We start from the raw sequence: 26,898 nt of genomic DNA, 5'->3' as shown, positions 1-26,898 counted from the left end.
TGAGGAAGCTACACCACAAACTAACATCTCCTCACCTGGTGAGATTGTGATGTCTCTTCCTCTCTCATATGTGGATGGTTTTAAGCAGTTCCAGGAACTTATGAAGAGGATCACTTTGGAGGAGGAGAACCATGAGACCCAACATAAACTTTTGGGCATTCTCCATATTGCCACTTCAGGTCAGGTAGCCTTGCCCATAAATGAGACTTTACTTGAACCTGCCAAAGAATCTGGTAAACCCCAGCTACCAGACCTTCAACTTGTAAAAGAACAGATAAAAAGTATTATGTTCCTGCTAAAATTCCGAATTTATGTTCACACACCCAGCACCTAATTCCTTGGTCGTCAATGCTATGCACGAGCATAGTTGGCAGTGCCATTCTAAGGCCACCTTGCATGATAAAAACCAAAAACACCAAGATCTCCTTGATCTCCAAAGTTACTCATCAGTGCCATTGCTGATTAAAATCACCAGCTATCAAGCTCTGATCACAAACTATAACCATACCAACTACAGGAAGTGTAACTCTTCTTTTGACTATCTGCTTCAAGAACATGGAGTACAATTCCATGAGATCATCTCAGAGGGTCATTTATTAGCAAGGACTTTGTTAAGGCCTCCCTGGATGTGACTGTCACTGCAGCTCACTCTAGATCTACAGTGATTGTCATACCCCGTGCCTCCTGGCTGCAATCATCAGGAACGCTGAAAGAGGTCCAGAATACTGTTGAGGACTATTTTTTTGATAGGCTCAGTCTCTTCAGTGAGTCCCCACAATGAGTCCTTTCATTCTCAATGGTTTGAAGGTGGCTACTATCCACTCCCATGGATATCTACATGCATGTGAATAAAAGGAGATTCAGCAGATAACAGATGGTACAGAGTTCCTGCCCAGCCCAATTTCCAGCCTACCATAGACCTTAGGAATCACATAGGAGATCGGGGTTCCAGAAGAAAAAAGCATCTGCCATCACAATGACTGCTCCTCAGCCACCTTTGTCATCTACGTGTCAGTTTTGATGCTTTGGTTGAGAGGCAAGAACTGTCCCATCTTCTGGATCTAAAGCTGCATTATCCTGCTGCATCTCTCATCACTCCCTTACCCCCACCCTTTGGAGATAGTCTCTTCCATTTTTGACTGTATGGGAGCAGATTACTTTCAGCAGTTGAGTTTTGGAGGTTATAACACAGAGCTATTCCATCAATATCCTCTCCCTTCCCCTTTTCGGAGCACATCTCATGAACATCTGCTGAGACAAGAATTCCTATCCTTTTTTCGCATAGGAGTCATAGAATCAGTACCTGCCCAATACAGAGGGAAGGGGTTCTATTCCAAGTACTTTCTGGTTCCCAAGAAGAAGGTTGGGTGGAGACCGACCTTAGACCTCAGGTTGTTGAATGCTTTCACCAAAACACAGAAGTTCAGGATGGTGATGCTCACAGCTATAACACCGTCTCTGGATCTGGGGGACTGGTTTGCAGCCCTTGGCCTACAAGAGAGATCTTTCATCTTTGTGATGCGTCCATCTCCCAAGAGGTTTCTGTGTTTTGTGATTGGCCAGGAGCACTGTCAATGTCAAGTGTTTCCCTTCATACTCTCTTCTGCCCCCAGAGTCTTTATGAAAGTTCTGGCAGTGGTAGCCACTCAACTGCGTCAGTTGGGAGTAATTGTCTGCTCTTGTGCTCCCACAACAAAGTTCATTCTGCAGTAGGGAAAGCTGTGATGCTGATTTACAAGCTAGGACTTCAGTTCAACAGAGAAAAGTTTACTTTGACCCTTCTTCAGCAAATACAATTTATAGGAGCCACATTAGGTGCCACAACATCCAGAATTTAGCTACCAATAGACAGATTTATGATGCTAATTAACCTGATTTCACAGATTCAAATAAGCCCACAGACAATAGCCAGGACTTGTTTGCTGCTCCCAGGTCACATGGCATCCTGCACCTTTGTTGCACTTCACAGGTTGCAACTGTGCTGCTTCTAAGGATGGTTGAGAACTGTTTACACCTCCAGCAAATTCAGTCTGAACAAATGAGTGTTGATCCTCATCAGGTTCTAGAATCGCTCATTTGTGTACTGTATACCTATTTACATACTAAGCCAAGTGTGAATTGAGGGATTGCGAAATCGACAAGACAGGAACTATACAGGAGAAAACTAACAGCAGGGGGATGTCCCATTGATGAATAAAGACAAAGGATTGGTGTGGTAACGCTCAGTGCAAAAAGACACAGTGAATCTTTCACCTAGGAGGGAAACTGACAATGTGCTTGTCTCATGAAAGGAAGGTCACAACCTGGTTGAAAAGTGCTGTAAGGATTTTGGGTGAGGAATACTATACAAGACATGAGAGTAACTTGTTAATTAAGTCTAGGCTCTAGAATGCTTGTTATGATTTTATTTTATATGTAACCATTTGTTTCCAATAGTTTTACTTGCTACTACTTGAATCTCTATGGTTTCTTAAAAAAACCTATACTTGATTTCACCATACACAAATTTAAGTCCTGTGAGTTAAGTGAAGGGGTGATCTGGGGTGAAACTGGTATGCTGCTGTGTACTGCTTCTTTGAAAGCAGCAGATTGGTGAATGCTTAAGAGTGTCCAGTGGGTCAGAGGTTAGATGTTTCAGGGAGATTCTCGGACGGCTCGAGGGTTCCAGTGTGCCTATCACTAACCTGTAGAGCAGTGGTCCCCAAACTTTTAAGGGTCATACCTCTCTTATCCCTGTCTGCACCCCAGTCCCTGTCTTCTGATTAGGGGGCTGGAGCACATGATTTATGAGGAGAGGCTGAGGGACCTGGGATTATTTAGTCTGCAAAAGAGAAGAATGGGGGGGGGGGGGATTTGATAGCTGCTTTCAACTACCTGAAAGGGGGTTCCAAAGAGGACGGATCTAGACTGTTCTCACTGGTACCAGATGGCAGAACAAGGAGTAATGGTCTCAAGTTGCAGTGGGGGAGGTTTAGGCTGGATATTAGGAAAAACTTGTTCACTAGGAGGGTGGTTAAGCATTGGAATGTGTTACCTAGGGAGGTGGTAGAATCTCCTTCCTTAGAGGTTTTTAAGGTCAGGCTTGACAAAGCCCTGGCTGGGATGATTTAGTTGGGGATTGGTCCTGCTTTGAGCAGGGGGTTGGACTAGATGACCTCCTGAGGTCCCTTCCAACCCTGGTATTCTATGATTTCCCCCCAGCCCAGCCAGGAGTGGGGCTGCGGCTCCCAGGGCGAGGGGTCGGACGCGGACAGGAGTAAGGGGGCTGCAGCTGGGGGTGAGTCTGAGGCCAAGAGTGGGGCCAGGGCTGAGAACAGAGCCATGGCCCGGGGCTGGGGTCGGGGTGGGAGCAGAGCCACATCCGGGCTGCAGTGGGCGCCAGAAGCCAGGCCCAGGGCTGGGGGTAGCTCTGCTCCTGGCCCTGCCTCCAGCCTCGGCCCTGCGCTGGGAATGGAGCCGCTGGCAGCTGGGCTTGTGGCTGGGTGAGGCTCTGCTCCTGGCCCTTGCCCCAGACTCGGCCCTGGGCCAGGAATGGAGCTGGGGCTGGGGAGGGGGATGGGGACAGGATCGGAGCTGCAGTCGGGCCCGCAGACAGATGCAGAACCACACCGAGGCTGGGAATGGGGCCAGGTGCAGGGATGGGGTTGGGGCGGGGCTGGAGCAGAGCTGGGGGCAGGTGGGGCTGGGTGGCCGTGCCACCCTGAATGTTCCTCTGTGCCCTCCACAGGGGGGTTTGGGGACCTCTGCTGTACAGTGACAGCGGGGCCTGTGAAGCCTTGAGGGGAGTGCTTGGGTTGCCTGTGGCCAGTGAAGTTGGGGAACTGACCCACATCTGGTGCAGACAAGGCTGCCTTGTGTTAAGGGCAGGTGGTAGCGAGGTGCCTCACAACCCTGGGTACTCCCAGGAACCATCATAGAGGTCTCCTGTAGGAGAGAGATTCAAGAGGTTTTGTTTAATATCAGAAAAGCGTTAACTAGAAAAAACCTCTCTGCAGAAATGGAAGAGATTCCACCATTGATGTAGCCAGTGGCACTTGTCCCCATTCGATCCTTCCCTTTCGGACATTTTAGATTACCTATTTGGTTTAACGATTTTGGGTCTCACTCTGGGCTCTTTTAAAGTTCATTTAGCAGCTACCACAGCTTTCCATTCCCCTGTTGAAGGGTTTTCAGTGTTTGTTATCCCCACCATTTCCAGTTTCACCGAAGGGCTAGTTAACCTTTTTTCCAAAGTCGGGAAACCCACTCCTTCATAGGACTTGAATTTGGTTCTCCATTTTCTGTGGAAGCCTCCCTTTGAGCCACTAGCTAAGTATTGCTTTCTGCACTTTTCTGTAAAGATTTTATTTTTCGAAGCTATCACTTCTTCTGGGAGAACTGGTGAGCTAGGAGCCTTAATGGCCGATCTCCCCTACACAGTTTTCTATAAAGAAAAGATATGTCTCTGGCCAAATTCATGGTTTTTAGTGAAGGTGACCTTAGACTTTCATATCAATCATGGTGGTGTTGCTTTTTACTTAGACAGGACTAAGCCCTTTAGGCCCCCTTTTTTCCACAAGCAGAATTAAAGGGGGTCTCTGTTTCTATCCAAAAACTCTCCAAGTGGGTTCATGGTTGTATTGTCTCCTTCTGTGAGGTCACATTTTAAGATTTGGGACCATATCCTGGAAAACCATGACTCTAAAAAGGGCTTTGGGGTCATGGTAGATAACCTGCTGAACAGGCGCTCTTACTGTGATGCTGTAGAGGGTGAATGCACTAGTTGGGTAGGTAAGCAGGGGAACATCAGGTAAGGATAGAAAGGTGGTATTACATCTGTATGTGGCATTATTGAAACCATGATTGAAATACTGTTCTAGTCCTGGTGTCTACAATTCAAAAAGGATGTTAAAAAATTGGAAGAGAGTCAGGAAAAAACTACAAGAATGATTAGAGGTCTGGAAAATATGTGAATTAAAAAGGTTCAGTTGTTTCTGGAAGAGAAGGTTAGAGGTGACTTGGTCATGTTCTGCAAGTACTTACAATCAAAAGAGGTTTCTGATAGTAGATATAGTTCAATATAGTTGAAAAATGCACAACAAGATCCAGTGGTCTGACAGTGAGGGTAATCAACTACTGGAGTAGTCTACCTAGGGACATGGTAAATTCTCCATCATTTGTAGGCTATAAGTCAAGACCAAATATCTTTCTAAAAAATATGCTGTAGCTCAAACAGAGGTTATGGGCTTGATGTAGAAATTATTGGGGTGAGGTCCTTTGGCTTGTGTTATCCAGGAGGTCAGACTAGATAATCATTTGTCCCTAGGTCCCCTCTGGCCTTAAAAACCTCTGAAAGTGTTATCACTTTCTCCGGAGGAGAAAACATAGACAGAGAGCGGATAAGTGACTTGTCAGAGGTCCCACTGAAAGCTAGTGCCTATATTGGGAATATGACCTGGTCTTTTGACTCAAATTGCTATGACTTAACTACTAGATCATGGGTCCCTGATTTAAAAACAGTAGATAACAAGTTGTGTGCACTTCCATAAGCTTCAGAGTAACAGCCGTGTTAGTCTGTATTCGCAAAAAGAAAAGGACTTTGTGGCACCTTAGAGACTAACCAGTTTATTTGAGCATAAGCTTTCGTGAGCCACAGCTCACTTCATCGGATGCATACTGTGGAAAGTTTAGAAGATCTTATTATATGCACACAAAGCATGAAAAAAATACCTCCTCCCACCCCACTCTCCTGCTGGTAATAGCTTATCTAAAGTGGGGTGGGAGGAGGTATTTTTTTCATGCTTTGTGTGCATATAATAAGATCTTCTAAACTTTCCACAGTATGCATCCGATGAAGTGAGCTGTAGCTCACGAAAGCTTATGCTCCAATAAATTGGTTAGTCTCTAAGGTGCCACAAGTACTCCTTTTCTTTTTCCATAAGCTTATGTCTCATCTGTTATTGTTGCAATGCTTGTCTTTTCATATGTTTTCCCTTTTTTAATGTAATCTTGAAATACCATACTTTTCATGTAGATTGTATCCTCTTTAAAACCCACACCTGTCACAGTAAGTACATCTAGGGCTCTTTATAAATAATACTACCCATGTAATATAAAATACTGACTAGAGTCGAGGCTTCAAGTAACAACCTATTTGCCCTGCAGGCTTGTAAAAGTGACAAATAGTTGGATATAATACCAGAAACTCCTCTTTATACATGTTTTAGCAAACCCTGTAAAACATTGCTTTTTAATAAGGGATTTAATCTCTCTTCCCAGCTGCTGGCTGCAGTTTCCTTTGATGTTTTTCCTTTCTCATCTCTGTTGTTTTTTCTTTATTCCGTCGCTTTTCTCTAGCTCGTATTCCTCCAGGCAGTGTCGGAATCACCTTGCTATGGGTAAAAGAGGGGAAGAAAAAAGCCGACTTCTCTCCCCTCAGGCTTGGGCTTTGATTTTCCGAAGTTGCGAGGAGGCAGTTCCTGTTTGCCTTCAGACGGCTCAGCGATTTGGGTCGTGTCTTTTCAGTCAGCACATCTCTGCTGACTCTCCTGTTTGACTACAGGAATGATGAGCCTGTGTAGTTGTTGCCTTTTTAAGCAGGTGGAGTGTGCAGCTGTGATCAAAGGGGGAAGCTGTTCTCCAGGCAGATAACATCTTCCTCTTCTGTTTTCAACTTTGTCAGTAGCTGGCTTGGTCTCTCCCCTTGTCAGTGATTCCACCATAAACCACAAGTGTGAACGAGGATGGAGTGAGCGGAGGAAAAGGGTGAAAGTTCTCAATTAATAATGTGCTGAGATGATGATTTACAGTTTGTGGCCTAACGCCTATTAGCCACTATTCCCTGGGGACTCCCTCTCTCAACAATTACTGCTCTAGGTCAGCTGCATCAAGTGTGGGCCAGCAGCTCTAGGTGTAAACACGAAATGGCTAGCAAATTCCCCTGTTAGAGTCAGCCAGCAAGGGAACAAGACCATCAACCATTTTAGGTGCAAAAGAGTATGATGATGATTATTTGTATTACTGTAGCACCTAGGCGCCCTAGTCTTGGACCATTGTCCTAGGTGCTGTACAAATACAGATCAAAAATACTGTAGCTAGCTATGTTGTTTAGGCTGTTCTGAGATGGCAATGGATGGACTCCTCCCTTCTGCCAGGGATTGGTAAACTGGTCAAGTTTGGCACACCTCCATTTTAGATGTGCATTTTACTGAAGAATCCAGGGTAACAGGTTGGGAAGGATGGAGGCTTTTTTCCTTTGTCAGGATTAAAGGTAGTAGTAGCAATCTGGCAGATCTGTTAGTCATAACTTCACTAGCATTTTTCTGGGACTAAAATGTATACTGCCTTTGGATGCCTTTGGTCTCCTGGTACAGCACCCACATTGCATACCATACTGTGTTAGGAGTGCTATGTCATAAAAAAGAATACCAGAGATACAAGATGGAGACCAAAGCCTGTATAAAGATGGCTCAAGAGATGTAGAAGGGATTGTGGGTTGCTGCCTGCTGTACTTATACCTAATACATTTTATTTCCCCTTATGGGAAAATCCAAGTAATGAAACTAAGATGTTACATCTTAAAGCTTTATCCTTTCTTAATATTTATAAATGTGCATTGGCTAAAGATTAGTCTTTAGAATCGGTGTGAAAGGAGCACTGTAGAATTTCAGAATTACCGTTGAGGGAGACAACAATCATTTGAGACAACCAGGCAAACTCTTGAACATGAAACAGCGCTACTAAGTAGAAGCATTTCAGATTTTGTTTCCTGAAGTGCGGTGCTCTGAGCCACCAGTTTGTTTACAGTATTGCCAGTTAGACTGTAACAAGTACACTTCCTTTTCTCTGCCTTCCTGTCATCGCCCTCTTAATTTTAGAACCAGTGTATGCTCCCTTGGAAGCTAAACTTTCAAAACGGAAGACAGGTCTTGTGCCACTCGGGGTCTGTGGATTCTTCCACTTTAGTCAGTGTTTCATATTAAAAGGGGCAAGTTCAGTTTCCATTTTCTAAAGCCAGATGATTGGTTCTTGCTTTGAAAAGGAATCTCCTTTAATCTAAACTTATGGAACACAGCCCTCCATGTACAGGGAGAGAACTTAATCCTCAAGGTGTCTTCTTGAACACGATGCTCCAGTTTATATTGTTTCTCTTTTTGATCTCCTAGTTTTATAGCAGAAGAGTTGGGTTGAAGCATACTCTCCTCTATCTCTAAGGGCTACTCTCAAGGAAACAATTAAAAAACACAAGCCCCATTCATTGGAGATGATGGGAAGGATGAAAGTTTACCAGTCTCTGCTCCCTGCAGTCACAGGAAATTTATATTGGCTAGGCCCATGTTATTCTAACAGCTGATACTACCAGAGGAAGCTCAAAACTCCCATTACTGGGAATGAATTACTACCTGCCCATAAAGGTGGTTTAACCCTAGTTCATATGAACAAATATTGCAGTATTTATGTCATGTTTAAACTTTTCTGTCTTTTTCTTCTACTGCAGATAATGTAGTAAGTAGTGTAAACTTTAGTTCAGTTTTCATTTCAGCTACAGTTTTATAATCCTAAAAAACCCTACTTTTTCTCTGGAGCTCACTGATCAGATTTAGTAGGATGTTTTGGTTTGAGTTTTTTCATTTGGGTGGGATGTTTTGGTTTGGGTTTTTTTTTAATGGTCAATACAAATATTATTTAATGTTTTTTAATGGTCAATAAAAATTATATTTATTGTAATATAATTTACAGTTATTCACTGACTTATTGTGAAAATGTGTAATAAAATAAATATGTAAAACATATATTATTTGTGTTTATAATATCAGCCTTTAGCCATATCACCCCATTCTGTGAGCCTGTCAGATCTCACAAGCTAAGGTAGACTCATAGTAGGTCTCTACTTGGGTGGGAAATCTCTAGGGAACAGATTTAGTAAGAACTGCTGGAAGCAGTGTTGGTGTTTCAGTAAATGCTACCATTTTCTCTTTGTCACCATTTGTTTGGTGTGCTAGATGGCATTTCAGGGAGGACGTAAAACAGATCCTATGTTTCAGGGAGGACGGAAAACAGATCCTGCCCCCCTGCGTTCATTAAAGAACTGTTATTCTTTGTAAGCTAGTGGTGATAATCATTGTGTCTTTGGAACATTCCAACTCAATGATTACATTCTGCCTACTTAAAAGTTTCAACTCCGGTTTCAGTTGGCTGTTTTGGGGGTTCTTCGGCCTCCATTTGTGTACTGTTGTGCTCTGTTAAATAGTAGACAAGTTTCACGCTAGAGGTGGCTATATTCCCAGCAATGGATTAAAATGAAACCTATGTATAGTTTGTGCTGCTATATCATTTTGTTTTGTAGAATACTTTGGGATGAAAAGAACTGTATAAATGTAAGATCATATCATGATCACAATATCAATAACGTATAGCCATGTGGTTGATTCAGATTGTCTATAAACATTTCCAGTACAAATCCACAGGCTGTCTAACGTGACTTTTGTATTTCAGAGCAAACAAGCTAAATATACAGAATTTTTAGGTCCTAATAAGCAATACAAGGCATATTTGTTGGCTAAATGCTCTGCTTACTCTTTTTAAACCATTTGATTAGAGTGCCAGTGGGTGAGTAGCTTATAAGGGCTTGTCTACACTTACATTTTATAGCACTCTAACTTGCTGACTCAGGGGTGTGAAAAATCACCCCTCTGAGCGCAGCAAGTTTGAGCACTTTAAAGCGCTAGTGTAGACAGGCTCCGAGTGCTTGGAGCCACGCTTCAAGTGCTCAGAGCTATTCCCCTCGTGGAGGTGGATTACCAGGAGTGCTGGGAGAGCTGTCTCCCAGTGCTCGCACGTGACCACACTCACATTTCAAAGCACTCCTGCAGCAGCGCTTTGAAGTTTCTAGTGTAGACGTAGCCTTTCTTGAAGGACTAATTTGAAATTGTAAATAGCAGCATGGAAATATGGCCTCCTATGTAAAATGCATATGCCAAAAGGTATAACTGAGTCAAAGATTTATCTCTAACCATATTTTGAAGTTTTTTATTTTTTGTAACCCAGTGCTTTATAAAGAGTGAGATCAGCAAATGGATGGTGTCTGTAGGTTGATGTTTATTGTTATAGTTAAATGTTCATTTGTAAGGATCTTTTTCTGAAAAATTACCCTACAATAATCTCGATTGTTGGGCTATTTATGCTTTTTAGTCCATATTAACAAAGGGTCTACTTTTGCATTCTACGTCATCATCATTAACACTTCTATTTCATTTTAATAGTACCTGATCAAGCCTGCTCTTTTTACTATCTTTTTTATGTCTGTATTTTATTGAAATCTAATTGAGCTCTTTCGCTGTCTTTCAATTCCGTATCTCAGTAATTAAATCAATGTTGATTTTCCTTTCTAGCAGCTTGGAACTGTTTTTCAAGATTTGGAGGGAACTTTTACTGTTTCAGTTTAATTTCTAAGGACAGTATGCTATCGTTAATCTATCGTCCCCTCTCTTTTTTCAGTAGTGTTGGAGTGATTTGAGTACTACTTTCTAGATGTCAAAATATGCCATTGTAGTAACTTATAGTATTGCCTTAGGGGGCCAGCTTTTCATTATCAGCTTCAAGGGATGTTCCCAGAAGAACAGTATGATATCTTCCAATCACAGGTTTGGCTGCTGAAGCACCTATGTCATACTTGATGAAAGGTGTCATCCAAATTTTAGATTGACAACTAATTTATTTTTCTTTCAAATACCTATGGCTATTTTGCCATCTGTTTCATTCAAGGATCAAATTCCCTTCTGGTTCTTTCCTCCCATGATAACATGGTCAACTATAACTTTGCTTGAGCCTTCTGTTTCAAAGGAGCCCAGCTATTAGACGTCTTGCCATTTGCAAATTAATTTTCATCAAAGTTCCTGTGCGAAATTAATGTCAACATTATCTCATTCTCCCTAGGAGTATAAACCTAGTGTGGCTTGGGCTGGAAGACAATGGCAGGCTGGCTCCTGAGAGAGCCAGGTTCTTGGGAACAGGAAATAATAGCGCAAAGGGGCTGACCCTTCCCAAATGCGTTGAAATCTGTATGACTTCTGTTCATCATTGAGGATTCATGTAGAAACATAAATAATCCTACTGCTGTCTATGTTCTACCTGTGTGGTGGCTAAGCAAATAATTTCATTGTCCTTTATAGGCTGATTTGCTATTTCATCATCTTTCCCAAACACTAAATTCACACACACTCATTTCACCTTCCTTATGTTATGGGGACAAACGTATCACTAAAAACATGACTGGAACCACTTGGAGAACAGTATTAAGACTGGAGGAGGCTTAAGATGTATGATGCATCTAGTCACGGAATAATGAGGCAGTGGTGAGCAACGCAGCTTGGTATGATTCTGAACTGATTTCAGGTGGGTATACTCCCCTGACAAGCTCACTAATCTGCCATGGACTCTTTTATCTATATATCGAAGCATATATGGTGTGCTCAGTGCCGTAGTGCATGGAAGTCTGAACTGTGACGGGCCTTACCAAGAGCAGCAATTTGTCTTCACCCCGTTTTTCACTAAAGCTCAGTAACTTGTACGATGATCGTGTAAAACTTGCGTGATTGGAAATGCCCTGCAATCCAGCATGCACAACGCCTTTAGCTTGATAATGCAGCTGCTTCACACTAAGGTGAATCTCGTGAGTCCAGATCCCTGTAGAGTGGAGATAAGTTAAATAACTGCTCTTGGTAAATCAGTCAGCTATACTGATTGGCACAGTGTGATGTCATTTTCTATTTGAATGCACATTGAGGCATTGCAGGCTTCCCGTGGGGGATAGCTGCTTAGCAATGTAACAAACTCATTTTCCCATATGGTAGAACCTCCGGAAACTATATGAAGAAGACTCTATCCAGGGACAGACTGCCACATCTGTGAGGCTTGCCTGCCTTTTCTTTAAACATTTAAAATGCAGGTTTAAATTTAGGGTTTAATTTAAAATAGGGCTCGTCTGCCCTACAAAACCAACTGAGTTAGGGGTTTACCAGCAGGGTTGTCCCCCTACTCCAGGCACAACACAATTAAAATCTGTTGTACAGATTCAACCTGACTGCATTATTTGTAACGGTACCACATAATGAAATATAGCCAAGGCTTTAGTCTGATTGTTAAACCTTTGTTAAAGCCTAGTCAGGTCCTGTCCACACAACAGGTTTGAACTATGCTGCACCCGGGATTGGGGATAACATTGTTGCAACTCGATCCCGTGGCTTGGTTGTTTTTGTAATGTAGTTAGGCTCTTTCTCCAATGAAAGCAGAAAAAAGTGGGAAGTGGTAGCAGAATCGGACAAATGTTATAGAATTTGTCCAGACTATCAGGAAACATAGATGTAAAATCAGATTAGCTATGTGATTTGTGCAATCCAGCATGGCAGCATCCACGCATCACACAGCAACTCAGTGTGACTTAGCAAGCATAGGTAGTAAGAATGCACTGTTGCGCTCACCTGTAATATGGTAGCACCCTGTTAAATAGAGAGATCTGAAGATTGTATTACTGTATAATGTTTCTCTAACAAACACTCACTGTTGTAATGGTTCTTGTTTTGTCTCTGATATTTGGATGACATGGATTTGTAAATCTGTTAAAACTACCCCAATAAATTAATAGCTATAAAAAAAGCACTGTTGCTTTATGCATGTATTGTGCCATCCCATGCTGTTATGTCTAATTTACAATGTAAACTTCTCAGGGTAGTGAACTCTTTTTATAGATCTGTAAAATGTCGTGCCGAACTTATGATGCATTAGAATAATCTTTTTATTGTGGGTTTTTTTAAACCATTAAGGTGGCGCTTTTATCTGCACATGAAGAAGTTTTATTCTGTTTCATTTAGTAGCAAAATGTCACTGAGCTATGCATTCAAAGCCTGATGTACCAATCTGGCCGCTGTGTTTATACACAAAGGTGTAAATATTCCACACAGTAATTTAGCTGGGTAACTCCCACGGTGATGATGTAAGTTGCATGGTTAAATGTTCTTGCGTTATATAGAATATTTATTGCTAACTGATTTTTAACTCTTTCAGGTAGTTTTGCTACTTGGGCTAAATCCCTAAACCAAGAGTGTTGCTACACAGGGCAATCTACCACAAGGACTGAAAGGCCTGCTCCAGTAGTTCCTGTGTTTTTAGTTTTTCCTATGTAGTGTTGTTTCTGGTTGATGGGTATGTTATTCAGAAAGGCAGGTTGTGCATCATTTTACTTTTATTTTGCTACAGATTAATATCTAGGAAAAACTACAAACAACGGATTCCAAGGCAGGATGGATGCCTCAAATTATGCATGTATTCTTTTTATTTAATATCTAGGCTCACTTTGTAAGAATTGTCTTCTCCCTGGCTCCCTACAGAACTTATCTTAGAATCACAGAATATCAGGGTTGGAAGGGACCTCAGGAGGTCATCTAGTCCAACCCCCTGCTCAAAGCAGGACCCATCCCCAATTTTTGCTCCAGATCCCTAAATGGCCCCCTCAAGATTTAACTCACAACCCTGGGTTTAGCAGGCCAATGCTCAAACCATTGAGCTATCCCTCCCCTCTTCAGCAACTATAACTCTCCAGATCATTCCCCCTCCAAAAATATGACAAAAATAATCTCCATAAAACAGGAGGGTGCTTTGCTAGCAGCTTTGGGGGAGGAGACCTGGGCAGCTCACTCCCCTGGATGTGGCTAAGGAGGACAACTGTATGGGGCACCAGGTTCCAAGTGCCCTTTAACTCCACAAGCCACATTGACTGCAAGAGACAGAACAGAAGCTCTGGGAGCACTATCAGCTGCGGAGAGGCAAAGGGTATCTTTAAATCCCCTGTACTCCAGTGATATCAGCAGACAGGACCTTAATTGGAACATTGAGACATTTCGTTTCTGTCTGCTGATTGGAGCTTTGCTTCAGGCTCCTTCTTCCCCCTCTATTATTGCCCTCTGCTGTTGGCCTCACTCACCCTGCTCCCCAAACCCTTCTCTCTCTCCTCTCACCATTCTCTTCCTTTTCCTACTTCTTTACTTGTGTGCTGTTTCAATTTCCCCCACACTCATCTGTTTTTGTCTTTTTAGCAGATAAGCTGTGGAGGGCAGAGACACTCTCTTCATACATATTTGGAAAGCACCTAGCACACCAAAGATCTGTTGTAATCTAATGATGATAATACTGCAGCATTGTCTTCCAGTAATTACGTCAGGTGTATGAACAAGACGTGTGAGGTCTTTGCTGTCTATTTATTAAAGCTGTACATTAAATAAAACGTGCCTATTATCAATTTAACCTGCAGTTAAAAACATTTTCCCAGTGCAATTGGCATCTTGACAACTAATAATTACTATGTGCAATGCTTTAAATACCTATTATGCATGTTTATGTAGGATCACTATTACCATAATAATAAGATGATATTACCACAAATGTGCATACTGAATGAGCATATCTTCAAGTAATCATGAGATTTCATTAATCATTACTGAAGAATTAACTTTACTAGAAAGAGTTACTTTAATCTTAAATACTATTCTAGAGGTCTTGGAAACAGCAGGGCATGTTTACCTGGTCCCTAAACGCTGCACTATATCCCCCATTCTGTTCATGACATAGGGTCACTTCTGTTCCCTGAACTATTGTTTTAACCTGTACAATTTATCAAACTAAACCCACAGTCTCGCTTGGGAAAGTGTTCTATGCTGTGATTTCTGCAGTGTGGTTTAGCTGTCTTCCACTGAGTCAGGTTTCTGGTACACTCTCTCTCTAGCTGGATTCCTGAGATTCAGTTCTCCTTGCTAGTGGATTGTTTCCTTAAAAATAAAATGAACTGGCAGTTCCCAATTGGCAGGTGTGTGCCAACAACTATTTAGTTCTGTTTATCTCTTAAATAGAGGAGAGAAACTTTTTTCCCTGATGGCAGCTGCATAACAGACCATCAGATTTTTACTTGCCTTCATTCTTCTACAATTCAAAGAATGTATATCCAATATTATTTTAGCAGGTGATTTGTTTCTGGATTCTTCAGCTATGCTCAGAATATCCAGAAAAAAGAAAGTATTCTTAGATAGATGAGACCTACTTTTATTTTACAGACTTTACATGTAGATTGGGTTTGTCTTTGTTGGCCGAGGAGTTACATTATTTCCTTTCCATATTATCAGGAGTCATTCTCTTTCTCTCTTTCTCCTCTTCTTCCCCCAAAAGGCACCCTTTCTATCACAAGTCCAGAATCTAACTAGTTGTCAGCTGTAGAAAATCTTCTATTCACATTGTTCTTTATGTTTTGAGCCTGGGATTCTTCAGATCAGGGAAAGTGATTACATAATTGCTTTAGCAAAAGGACTTTAAAAGATGAAAATTATTTTAAAAAACCCAAACATTTTATCAGAAAGTTAGCATGTTTTTATGTGATAATAGCTAAGAAAGTGTGCTTGTTAAAAATGTCCTAGAGTCCTTAAATACAGTATAGACAAAAGCGTTTTTGCAGTTTATACAACAATTCAAAAAATACAGAGCTGAGAAACTCCCCAAATAACATTTATAGAATCTGCTTCTTAAAAATATAGGAAGTTCTTGTTTTTCTTGATATCTCCTTTCCAACCTATCTCAAATATCAAGCATGCAGCTGATGAAGTTAGCCTATTCCTGATTCAGGTGCATTGTCATCAGGTGTTTCTGTACTGCTTCTGTTCATTGTTCTGTTTTAATCTAGCATTCATAAAACAAAGAGAATAGCATACAAAAAAATCAAGTTTAAATAATGCTAACATTGCAGCATAATCAATCAATTGCAGGGAAGATTTAAACTGAACCGGCACAGAAAAAATAGCCATTGTGCTTTTTTATGCTGCTTTATGATATATAAAGGCCTGACAGTGGGGAGTGGTTTCTGCTTGTTTTTTACAATTAGAAACATCAGCTTTGTACACTCCAGTTTTCCTGAAAGAGACTATGGATGACTGGACCACTCCTAGGAGTAAGATATTATATGCACCAAAAAAATGAAATCTGAGTAACTGAAAGGAAGAGGGATTTTTCAGACTGTTGAAAATCTATTGAACTCAAATATCTGACACAGTTGGCAGGAAAAGATCTTTGAGAAATATTCTTTTAGTCCTTAAGTGAGGGCTAAACAAACTCCTATTCCAGTTCTCAAGCCATCTTCCAGAAAAAAGGGGAAGACAAGACAAGCAGGGGAAAAGCCCTTCTTTGTACGTTATATAAAGAAGTGGAGGGAAAGGCACAAACCCATTTTTTCATTTGCAGGCCGTGCTGTGGCAAAGCTGATACACTCATCCGACTTACATTTGTACTACAGGGCTCTTAGATACATAGAATCATAGAATCATAGAATATAAGGGTTGGAAGGGACCCCTGAAGGTCATCTAGTCCAACCCCCTGCTCGAAGCAGGACCAATTCCCAGTTAAATCATCCCAGCCAGGGCTTTGTCGAGCCTGACCTTAAAAACCTCTAAGGAAGGAGATTCTACCACCTCCCTAGGTAACGCATTCCAGTGTTTCACCACCCTCTTAGTGAAAAAGTTTTTCCTAATATCCAATCTAAACCTCCCCCACTGCAGCTTGAGACCATTACTCCTCGTTCTGTCATCTCCTACCATTGAGAACAGTCTAGAGCCATCCTCTTTGGAACCCCCTTTCAGGTAGTTGAAAGCAGCTATCAAATCCCCCCTCATTCTTCTCTTCTGCAGGCTAAACAATCCCAGCTCCCTCAGCCTCTCCTCATAAGTCATGTGTTCCAGACCCCTAATCATTTTTGTTGCCCTTCGCTGGACTCTCTCCAATTTATCCACATCCTTCTTGTAGTGTGGGGCCCAAAACTGGACACAGTACTCCAGATGAGGCCTCACCAATGTCGAATAGAGGGGAACGATCACGTCCCTCGATCTGCTCGCTATGCCCCTACTTATACATCCCAAAATGCCATTGGCCTTCTTGGCAACAAGGGCACACTGCTGACTCATATCCAGCTTCTCGTCCACTGTCACCCCTAGGTCCTTTTCCGCAGAACTGCTGCCTAGCCATTCGGTCCCTAGTCTGTAGCGGTGCCTTGGGTTCTTCCGTCCTAAGTGCAGGACCCTGCACTTATCCTTATTGAACCTCATCAGATTTCTTTTGGCCCAATCCTCTAATTTGTCTAGGTCCTTCTGTATCCTATCCCTCCCCTCCAGCGTATCTACCACTCCTCCCAGTTTAGTATCATCCGCAAATTTGCTGAGAGTGCAATCCACACCATCCTCCAGATCATTTATGAAGATATTGAACAAAACCGGCCCCAGGACCGACCCTTGGGGCACTCCACTTGATACCGGCTGCCAACTAGACATGGAGCCATTGATCACTACCCGTTGAGCCCGACAATCTAGCCAGCTTTCTACCCACCTTATAGTGCATTCATCCAGCCCATACTTCCTTAACTTGCTGACAAGAATACTGTGGGAGACCGTGTCAAAAGCTTTGCTAAAGTCAAGAAACAATACATCCACTGCTTTCCCTTCATCCACAGAACCAGTAATCTCATCATAAAAGGCGATTAGATTAGTCAGGCATGACCTTCCCTTGGTGAATCCATGCTGGCTGTTCCTGATCACTTTCCTCTCATGCAAGTGCATCAGGATTGATTCTTTGAGGACCTGCTCCATGATTTTTCCAGGGACTGAGGTGAGGCTGACTGGCCTGTAGTTCCGAGAATCCTCCTCCTTCCCTTTTTTAAAGATTGGCACTACATTAGCCTTTTTCCAGTCATCCGGGACTTCCCCAGTTCGCCACGAGTTTTCAAAGATAATGGCCAATGGCTCTGCAATCACAGCCGCCAATTCCTTCAGCACTCTCGGATGCAGCTCGTCCGGCCCCATGGACTTGTGCACGTCCAGCTTTTCTAAATAGTCCCTAACCACCTCTATCTCCACAGAGGGCTGGCCATCTCTTCCCCATTTTGCGATGCCCAGCGCAGCAGTCTGGGAGCTGACCTTGTTCGTGAAAACAGAGGCAAAAAAAGCATTGAGTACATTAGCTTTTTCCACATCCTCTGTCACTAGGTTGCCTCCCTCATTCAGTAAGGGGCCCACACTTTCCTTGGCTTTCTTCTTGTTGCCAACATACCTGAAGAAACCCTTCTTGTTACTCTTGACATCTCTTGCTAGCTGCAGCTCCAGGTGCGATTTGGCCCTCCTGATATCATTCCTACATGCCCGAGCAATATTTTTATACTCTTCCCTGGTCATATGTCCAACCTTCCACTTCTTGTAAGCCTCTTTTTTATGTTTAAGATCCGCTAGGATTTCACCATTAAGCCAAGCTGGTCGCCTGCCATATTTACTATTCTTTCGACTCATCGGGATGGTTTGTCCCTGTAACCTCAACAGGGATTCCTTGAAATACAGCCAGCTCTCCTGGACTCCTTTCCCCTTCAAGTTAGTCCCCCAGGGGATCCTGGCCATCCGTTCCCTGAGGGAGTCGAAGTCTGCTTTCCTGAAGTCCAGGGTCCGTATCCTGCTGCTTACCTTTCTTCCCTGCGTCAGGATCCTGAACTCAACCAACTCATGGTCACTGCCTCCCAGATTCCCATCCACTTTTGCTTCCCCCACTAATTCTACCTGGTTTGTGAGCAGCAGGTCAAGAAAAGCGGCCCCCCTAGTTGGCTCCTCTAGCACTTGCGCCAGGAAATTGTCCCCTACGCTTTCCAAAAACTTCCTGGATTGTCTTAAACATCTCCAGTGTTGTTTAATCTTGTGGGCTGTTGCACTTAGCAGAATAAGAATAGAATGCCAATATGAATTCTGAATTTCCTTGCTTTTATGTGATATATACATCATGCACATTAATAGATATGGGGTTCTGAAATGGATGTAGACCAACAAGAACAAAATGTTATTCCTTGGGCTATTCCTCAGGTACGTCTGGGCAGTTTTGCAGTGCTCCACCAGCACAAAGCTGTCCTAACAATGCTAACATTACTGCCACTCTAGGATCCCTCTATGTATGGGGATCACTAAGTGTCAAAGAGCCTCCATCGTGCAGATGATACTATCCCCTTACTGAAGCCAAGGTGTCCCTGCACCCTCATGATCCCTGCCTGCCATAAGAGTTCTATGGGGTTGCTGGCAGTCAACATAATTTAGAACAGCCTCTAGGCTGCGGCAAATGGACTCGGGATTAGGGGAGTGCAACAGTAGCTTAAAGTCTGCACATGCTTCCACCTTGTCGTGAGCTGCACCAAGAACTTCTTGACCACAGCTCAGGAACTGAGCCCTTGTGTTTATCTGCTGTAAGCATGCCAACGGCTCCACAGAACCATGCACATAAAGAGTTACAGAAAGTCAACTGCAGAGTTCAGGAGGGGAATTGTTGGTCTTTGGAGAGCATTTACTAATCAAGTCAGAGTACTCATAACTGCGTTATTTATTTTTATAGAAAGTAGTGGGGTCTCTTATGTCATTTTTATCTCCTTTCCCCTGTAGCACTTGATACAGGTAGAGAATACGTCATCTCTCAGCAACTTTGGTAAAACTTTCAATGTGAAGGGTTCGTGTGGATCTTTTAGCAACAGCTGTGCAATGGAAATCAGTTAAGATCATTAAATTACTATTGAAGTAGATCAAATCATAGGAAGTAAACCAAAGCTTTCAGAGATTGAGTATATTTTCTGTTGCAGTCTTGTACCTATCCGGCAGGAGAGTATTTATTCCTTCCTGATTTGCCCCTGTTAGACACCAACTCTTTCATAAGTGGACTCACTGTTTAGTATGTACTTGTACTTGCATAAAGAGTGGCGGGGACAAGTATTTGCTGCTTCAAAGAGATAAGCTCTTTCTATATAGCCATAGTATTACATTTTTGTTAAGTAGCATAATGCAAATGAAGGAGCCAAAACATATTACCGTATATTTTCTTCTTGAACTCTAAGCTTTAGATACTCTGGGGCACAGATAATTATTATGTATTAATAATAAAATTTATGGAGTGTTGTAAATTTATGTGGACTTCTACAAACTGAAATACGACATATTTCATCCATAAAGAGCTAGCAGTTTTGGGAGTTAAGAAGAGGGAGGGTGTGGAGAATATTAAAAGGAAGGAGGGAGGTAGGATTGTTTGGCTAGGAGGGTTTAAGGAGTGATTTGAAGGGGCTGTGGAGGAGGTGCACTTGATAGGGAAAAATTTGGATGATAGAAACCAGAAAGTGAAGAAAGGGAAGATGAGAGGAAGTACAAAGAGTATTGGGAAGAAGAGCTTGAAGAAATGAGAGAAGAGAAATATGGGGATAAGATTATATAGGGGATTACATGTGACAACAGCTGTCTTGAATTTTATGCAGTAAGAGAGGAATGAGGGGCTGTCGTGCCTGGAGTTGAACAACAGTCAGCAGAGAGAAAAACATTCCTCCTTTTCGCATCAGTCTTGGTTTACTGTGAAATCAAAAGACAGCATATTTGAAAGTTATAAAGGGGACTTTTTGCACAATATACATTTAGTCTGTGCACTCATTGAAGCCAAGAGTTTAGTAACATTCGAAAAAAGATTGCATTTTTATATGGTTACCACGCATATGTAGAGTTTAAAAAAAAATGGAGATCTGGAAGGGATATAAAACCTCATTCTTCAGGGCATAAACCAACCTCTCAATAGTGGGGTCAGGAAATAAACCGAGTGGGCAGGTTATTCCATTACAGTCTACTTGCAGGGGGTTTTGCAGGATAGATGGACCTTGGATCTGATCCACTTTGGCAGTTCCTATGATCCTGCGTAACTTTGTACTTTTAAGGAAAATGCAAGTTGCTGAAGATGATTTGGGGGAAATGTTATGACTGAACATCACTGGGGTTATTTAATGAAGTAAATTAGTATATTAAATAGTTGATGAAAATTTTGGATGTGTATCAGGCATTACATAGAGAAGTGTGTGGCTTATCTGTGAGCTTCTGTACGTGCTTTTTATTGTTTTTAAACTTTTATGTGGTTTTGATTACTCTTCATAAACATGAATTTCTGAGTTCTTTGGCTTGAATGGAGAAAGTTAACAAATAATCTGTTTCAATCCAAGATTTGTTTTTAAATGCTACACTGTCTCTGTAAGAAAGTGTAAGAAGCTGCATTAAATTTCCCTTCCTCCACCTTTTAAATAAAATTCCTTTAGGAGAAAAAAATTGCACAGTCTATGTTATACTGAGTAATTATCCCCCCTGGGAAGCAGAATATAAAGATCTTTAAAGTCATTCAACTGAGAGAACAAGCGCTTTAACTTTTGCCTCGCAGGAGTTATGTATTACATTATCAGCTGCTTGCTCCAGTGTCAGTGTGTCATGCCTTGCAGGTTAGCAGGTTTTGGCAGAGGAAATGAAACCCAGTCAGTTACTGCAGGATTTATAGTAGACCTGCTGTTGCAGGAAGTGGTGAAAAGTTGATTGATAGTCTGAGGCAAAACTCTACAGTAAGAAACAGGATGTATGTTTGCTATTTATACCTGGTTTTCTTTTTTCCCACATTTCAAGACATTCTCTTGCTTTTTGTTCTCTCTGTTTATAAATTTATGGCACAGTTTTCTGTTAAAGCATATGCTGAATTTCAAATACTTGAAGAAATTTTTATGGCTACAGCTGTACTAAATGAGCTTGCTAAGCCTGAAAGTTGACCTACCATGTCTGTTGTCCCCTATTGTAGGCCTTACAGAAAGGGGTATAGCAGTTCTTTTGTTCACTACAGAAGTTTTTTTTCTCCTGCTGATAATAGCTCATCTTAATTAGCCTCTTACAGTTGGTATGGCTACTTCCACCTTTTCATGTTCTCTGTATGTATATGTATATATATATGTGTGTGTGTGTGTGTGTATATATATATATGTCTTCTTACTATGTGTTCCATTCTATGCATTCGATGAAGTGGGCTGTAGCCCATGAAAGCTTATGTTCAACTAAATTTGTTAGTCTCTAAGGTGCCACAAGTACTCCTGTTCTTTGTTGCGGATACGGACTAACACGGCTGCTGCTCTGAAACCTTTGTTTAGTTCATTCTTAGGTACAATACTAAATAAATTTAAAATAAATCTAGAACTGATTTATTCTGCAACATGTTCTAAAACAGGTGCACATGTGCTGCTGTGGTAGGAGAGAGAACACATATATGAAATAGGGCCCATAAGAAGTTACATGATTGCAGCATGTTTTTCTTTTAAACTTTACATAACAGGAAAGATAATTTTTGGAAAACTTAGTGTGAGATAATTGTCGGCTGATCAGTTCTTAAATCTAAATTTTTGGCATTGTTGCTTTTTTAAAGTAAAATGAATTATTTTTGGCTTAATGAAAATTTATTTGCTAAATGTGTGGCTCAAAATAGACCAATAGGCACATATTTCCCCAAAGATTGTATTTTTAACCTACCATCTAAAAAAAAAAATAAACTGGTCTAAACCTTACCACTTTAGGATTTCATATCAGTTAGCCTTGTTTTTTTAATGCAACATATTTTCTTACTCCTAACATAAATATTTATTTGGCATGTATCAGCAGTTCAGCTGAGGGAAGGTGTAGGACTCACTAAAGATAAGACAGGAAGATTTGTCTTCTTAAAGAGGTGGGTTTTAAGAAATTGGAGAGGGAAGGGGAAAGGAGGGATTAGAAGAATGACGGTAGAAAGGAAGCATTGAGAATGCAGTATATGAAATTATTTGTATTCAGGACTGAATGAACCTAGGGTGAATAATGTGTAGAGTAAAGTGGTGAGACTTGCACAGAGGAGATGTAGGAGATTTCTCTTAGCCATAAAACCTGTGTCCTGATTTCATTCTTTTTTTATTTTTCCCGTTTTCTGTGCATTTAAGTGGATTAAATTTAATACAATTACTTTGTCTTCACAAATTACGTCATTCAGTTGAACAAAACCAAGTCCAGTACCACCTTTCCCAGGTTTGTTAACATTGCTGTTTTGGAGGTGCTCATTTACTAGGGAAGTATGTTAGTCAACAGTAATTTGTATCCATTAGGATAAGAATGAAATGGTAATAAGAGGTTGGTAAATATGTAATATAATTCTGAAGGCATCAGATAACTAAGGGGCATTAAAGGGGAAAAATAGGAGTTTAAAAATAGTGCAAGTAGCCCAATGAGAAGAGCCTGATAAAATATATTCTGTAAATATACTGTATTTTGGGTAATACTGAGAGAAAATTGTCATACCTTATTTACATTTGGGGTACGACAAAGCCAACTGACTTAGTCCCCTCTGGATTCATGCCTTACGAAGCTGCTTCAAACCAGCTAATGACAGCCTCTTGGCTAGCCAAATGCTGAAGTTTTACAACATTAAAAATAGATAATCTCTCTGCAGAGATTTCCTGTTGCTTCATCATCATCAGTTGCAGTTGGTGTTTCTCATTACAATGTATCTCCAAAGCTTGTAAAGAAGTGTGTGCTTTCTTCTGAAAAATTCACTGTAAGTTTGCTGAGGTGATGATTTATGTAGCTGCTTTTCTAGCCTTGTGGGAGTGAATAAGTTCAAGTGAATAAGGGATCATTTTTATCTCTGTTTCCTGTACCTTTTCTGTTACCATTCTGTAACTGAAGAAAGAAGTTGTTTACAAATAAAATGAATAACAAAAATGTTTAGCTCCCTGCTACTTATTATCAAATGGGAAATATTTTGTTTCTAGCATTTAACAATGTGTTTTGTTCTTTTTTAAAGGTCAAAAAAGTTGGCAGCACTTGCTGAATCCTTACAGAAAGCCAAGCTAACTAAGGCCCATTTAGGGTTTGAACTAGAAGAGCTGGAATCAGCTGCACGTCTGGTACAAGAGGAAGAAAGTGAGTTAAAAGCTGTCAGTGCTGTTTCCAAGCAACAACTGCGTTCCTCTGAATTGGAGACGAGTGACTCTGAAGAATCAAGCAGTACTTCATCATCTGAGACAGAAAGCTCTGATTCAGATGAACAAGAGTCCTCAACCAGTGAAGATGGGAAAATAAATTCTCTACAAGGGACACTCCAAGAGGAGAGGACAGCCTCACTTATTGACTGCAGTGGATTAGGACGAGACACAGACACTTTGACATTAGATGTTAGTAATGAAAAATCAAAGGCTTCTTTACAATCTACATCTGTTTCTGGAAAACTGATAGAGGAATTAGGAAAGAAAATGCAGACTGCAATTAGGCTTTCAGAACAGACTGAAGGATTGGCTACTGCAAGCTACACAGTTTTGCAAGAGAAAGGAGCAAATTATGCAGTTGAACCCCAAAGACTTTCAGAGGATCCAGGTGGAAAAGAAAATTTCTTGGAGGTTTCCCCAAAGGAAAACCTACTGCTGTTTGTTGGCAGAACAAATGAAGATGAAGACTAAACAAGCGTGTTAGGAAAAACTCTGACCCTTTACATAATACAGCTCATTGCTATAATGTGATATTGTTCCTACATCTAATGTGTGCAAAAAGGAGGTGATATTTTTCCTCTCTTTTTTTTTTCACCTTGTTGACAGTTGTTAAACACAAGAGTCCTTTGAAGGGAATCAACAAGACTTTCTCAAACCCTCACAATTAGATATATTTTGTACACCAGTGATTCATCAGAAAGTAAAATTTTGATCCCCAAATGCAGGAATCTATAACTTCAGTAAATACTTTCAGGAACGGTTTTCATTAAGGTTAGTAATGGAGTGAAGAGAGAGAATGAAATATAACTGAAAATAGTTGTACCATCAGTTAACTGACTCAACTGATGACATCATCTTGATAAATAGACCTGTACGTTCGTGACTTTTATAATGACATTTTACTACATTATTGGATTGTGAATATTTTATTTCTAATTTCTACTTTAAAAAGAATGATGAATGTCATAAAAATCCAAGCAGCACTGGCAGTTTGTGTTTGTTAGTACAAAATAAAGGGAGTTTCTTTATTGTGAGGTCCAGGCAATGCTATGTATAATCTTCTATGTCTACAGTCCTGTTATAAATTGTTCTTTACCACTTTCAGCATTTGTTTACTTTACTGTGCCGTCCATTTTTTGAAATGTTTCTAGGTGTAGATGTTGTTTCCCTTTCAAAAATGAAAAAATCTTCCTTCGTGTTACTATTCCAGGGCTGTTGCTGGCCCCACTGAGGTGGCGAGACAATGTGGTCTACTGCTCTGAGCCCAAGAATGAAAGCCAGGAACTCATAATTTCTAGTCCCAGCTCTGCCACTGTGTCTTTGAAAAAGTCATTTAACCTCCCTACGCCTCATTTTCTCCATCAGTAAAATATGAATAATACTTGCCTATCTCACAGTGATGTTGTGAGAATATCAATTAATTGATGGTAATACCATATTAATTGATGGTAATAGTAATACCATTACTATTCATGGTAATAGTGAAAAGTCTAATGTCTTACAAATGAAATGCCATATTTCCAGGCAGGTATGACTTACCCATAAAAGGTTGCTTCAGGATGAAAGCTAGCTTGAATGGTCTCTTGCTTTCATGTGTGTGGTGTGGGTGTGTCTTACTAATATTAAAATCCAATTTTTTGGCAATGAAAAAACAAATTTGAATGTGGCAGAGTTTCTGGTAGTTTGTCATTGGTAAGTGACAGTTCTTGAAAAGGGATGGTTATTGCATAGCGGATGGTGCTGTGCTGTCATTGGAACAGGGTAACAGATTTGTGATGAGGAACTCAAGGATTTATGTGCTCTCATGGGAACTGTGAAACTCCAGCACATCTCAAATTTAGTCTTCCCACACTTTCTTTTTGACCTTACAATTACAAAAGCATATAGGAAATCACAATTTAAAAAGATTAAATTCTTCACCCTTGTTGCTATTGTCCCAGCACCTCTAAAATCAGCAGGCTTGCTCTGTGCCAACACATGCTCCTGTTTCACCTCTGTTGGTAGGAACTGCAGTCCTCACGCTACTGATACTGAATTTATAATCCTAGGTACCTGTGAGTCACTTCACCGCCACTTGTTTTCTCCTCTTCCTGTAAGGGTGGAACCTTCCTCATCTTACAATTAAGTGAGCATTTCTTTCTCTCCCTACTAACAATTAAATCCAAACTATAGCTGATATAAGCAAGATGCATTCGAGAATGACAGAGAGAAAACAGGTAGAAATAAAGGGTGAATGTTGAAACTTGCTAGAAACAAGCTGCAGAAAGCTGAACTAAGTATGGGTTGGGAAATGCAGGTTGCAAAAGTTAAAGGTACACGTCAGAGTCCATATCTGCTGCTTTCATTTTTTGTTTTCTCTCTCCCTCATTTTGTGGCAGGCTGCCAAGGAGAGCTGGTTTGCCTGTTCTCCAAACCGGTTTGTTTCCCTCTCGGACCTGGCTACCTCTTTTATAGTGAAATAAATCTCTTTGTTCCAAAGGATTAACCCTCCTGGTGGCTAAGGACATTCACCAATCTGCCTTTGTCCAGGCACACGAGAGCTTGACCTTTCCCACTACTCCTCAGGGAACCTTTCTGGAGTGAAATACCTGCAGTGTCTCCTCAAAGTGACATAGTAGCAAATTCCGTATGGATAGAAACACATAGAATGTAGTAACTTTCTGGGACACTTTGGGGTTTCACCCAGACCAGTAAGGGGCTGTGTCACTTCCTCCCTGTTAACCTTGGGTGCTACTGTGCAGTGCGGCTTTGGCTCAGAGCCCTGATACCATCACCCTGTTTGCAGCTCAGTGACCTCACCCTGGTTTCCACTAGCCTGGTTACTCCCTGCAGGGTGATGAAACAACCTGTCCAGTTCAAGTTTCCCCAAAAACCTTCTCCTTTGAGTGCTCAGACCCTCTCACTGTTTCCCTCTCAAAACCTTAACGCATTCGCTGCTTCTTTAAAGAGACAGAACACAGCATCAACCTGTTAGTGTGGCTGAGGATTTTACAGGTTAGTTTGAAACACAGCAGGACTGAGGTGGCTGTGTA

The 26,898-nt window shown here is 41.3% G+C and overlaps 1 protein-coding gene across 2 annotated transcripts in view; it reads left to right on the top strand.

Moving 5' to 3' along the window:
- SHQ1 (SHQ1, H/ACA ribonucleoprotein assembly factor) overlaps window positions 1-24,970 on the top strand; it is a 100,841-nt gene extending 75,871 nt beyond the window's left edge. For both annotated transcript variants that reach the window (XM_048858623.2, XM_048858624.2), the window contains exon 12: window positions 23,686-24,970. In XM_048858623.2, the coding sequence (XP_048714580.2) occupies window positions 23,686-24,337 (652 nt within the window). In that variant the 3' untranslated portion in view covers window positions 24,338-24,970. The remainder of the gene's footprint in view (window positions 1-23,685) is intronic.
- The last annotated feature ends 1,928 nt before the right edge of the window (window positions 24,971-26,898 follow it).

The sequence above is a fragment of the Caretta caretta genome, chromosome 7, assembly GCF_965140235.1.
Source record: "Caretta caretta isolate rCarCar2 chromosome 7, rCarCar1.hap1, whole genome shotgun sequence".
Lineage (NCBI taxonomy): Eukaryota > Metazoa > Chordata > Testudines > Cheloniidae > Caretta > Caretta caretta.
The sequence above is the reverse complement of the archived record's forward strand: the minus strand, read 5'-3'. Positions and strand labels throughout refer to the sequence as shown.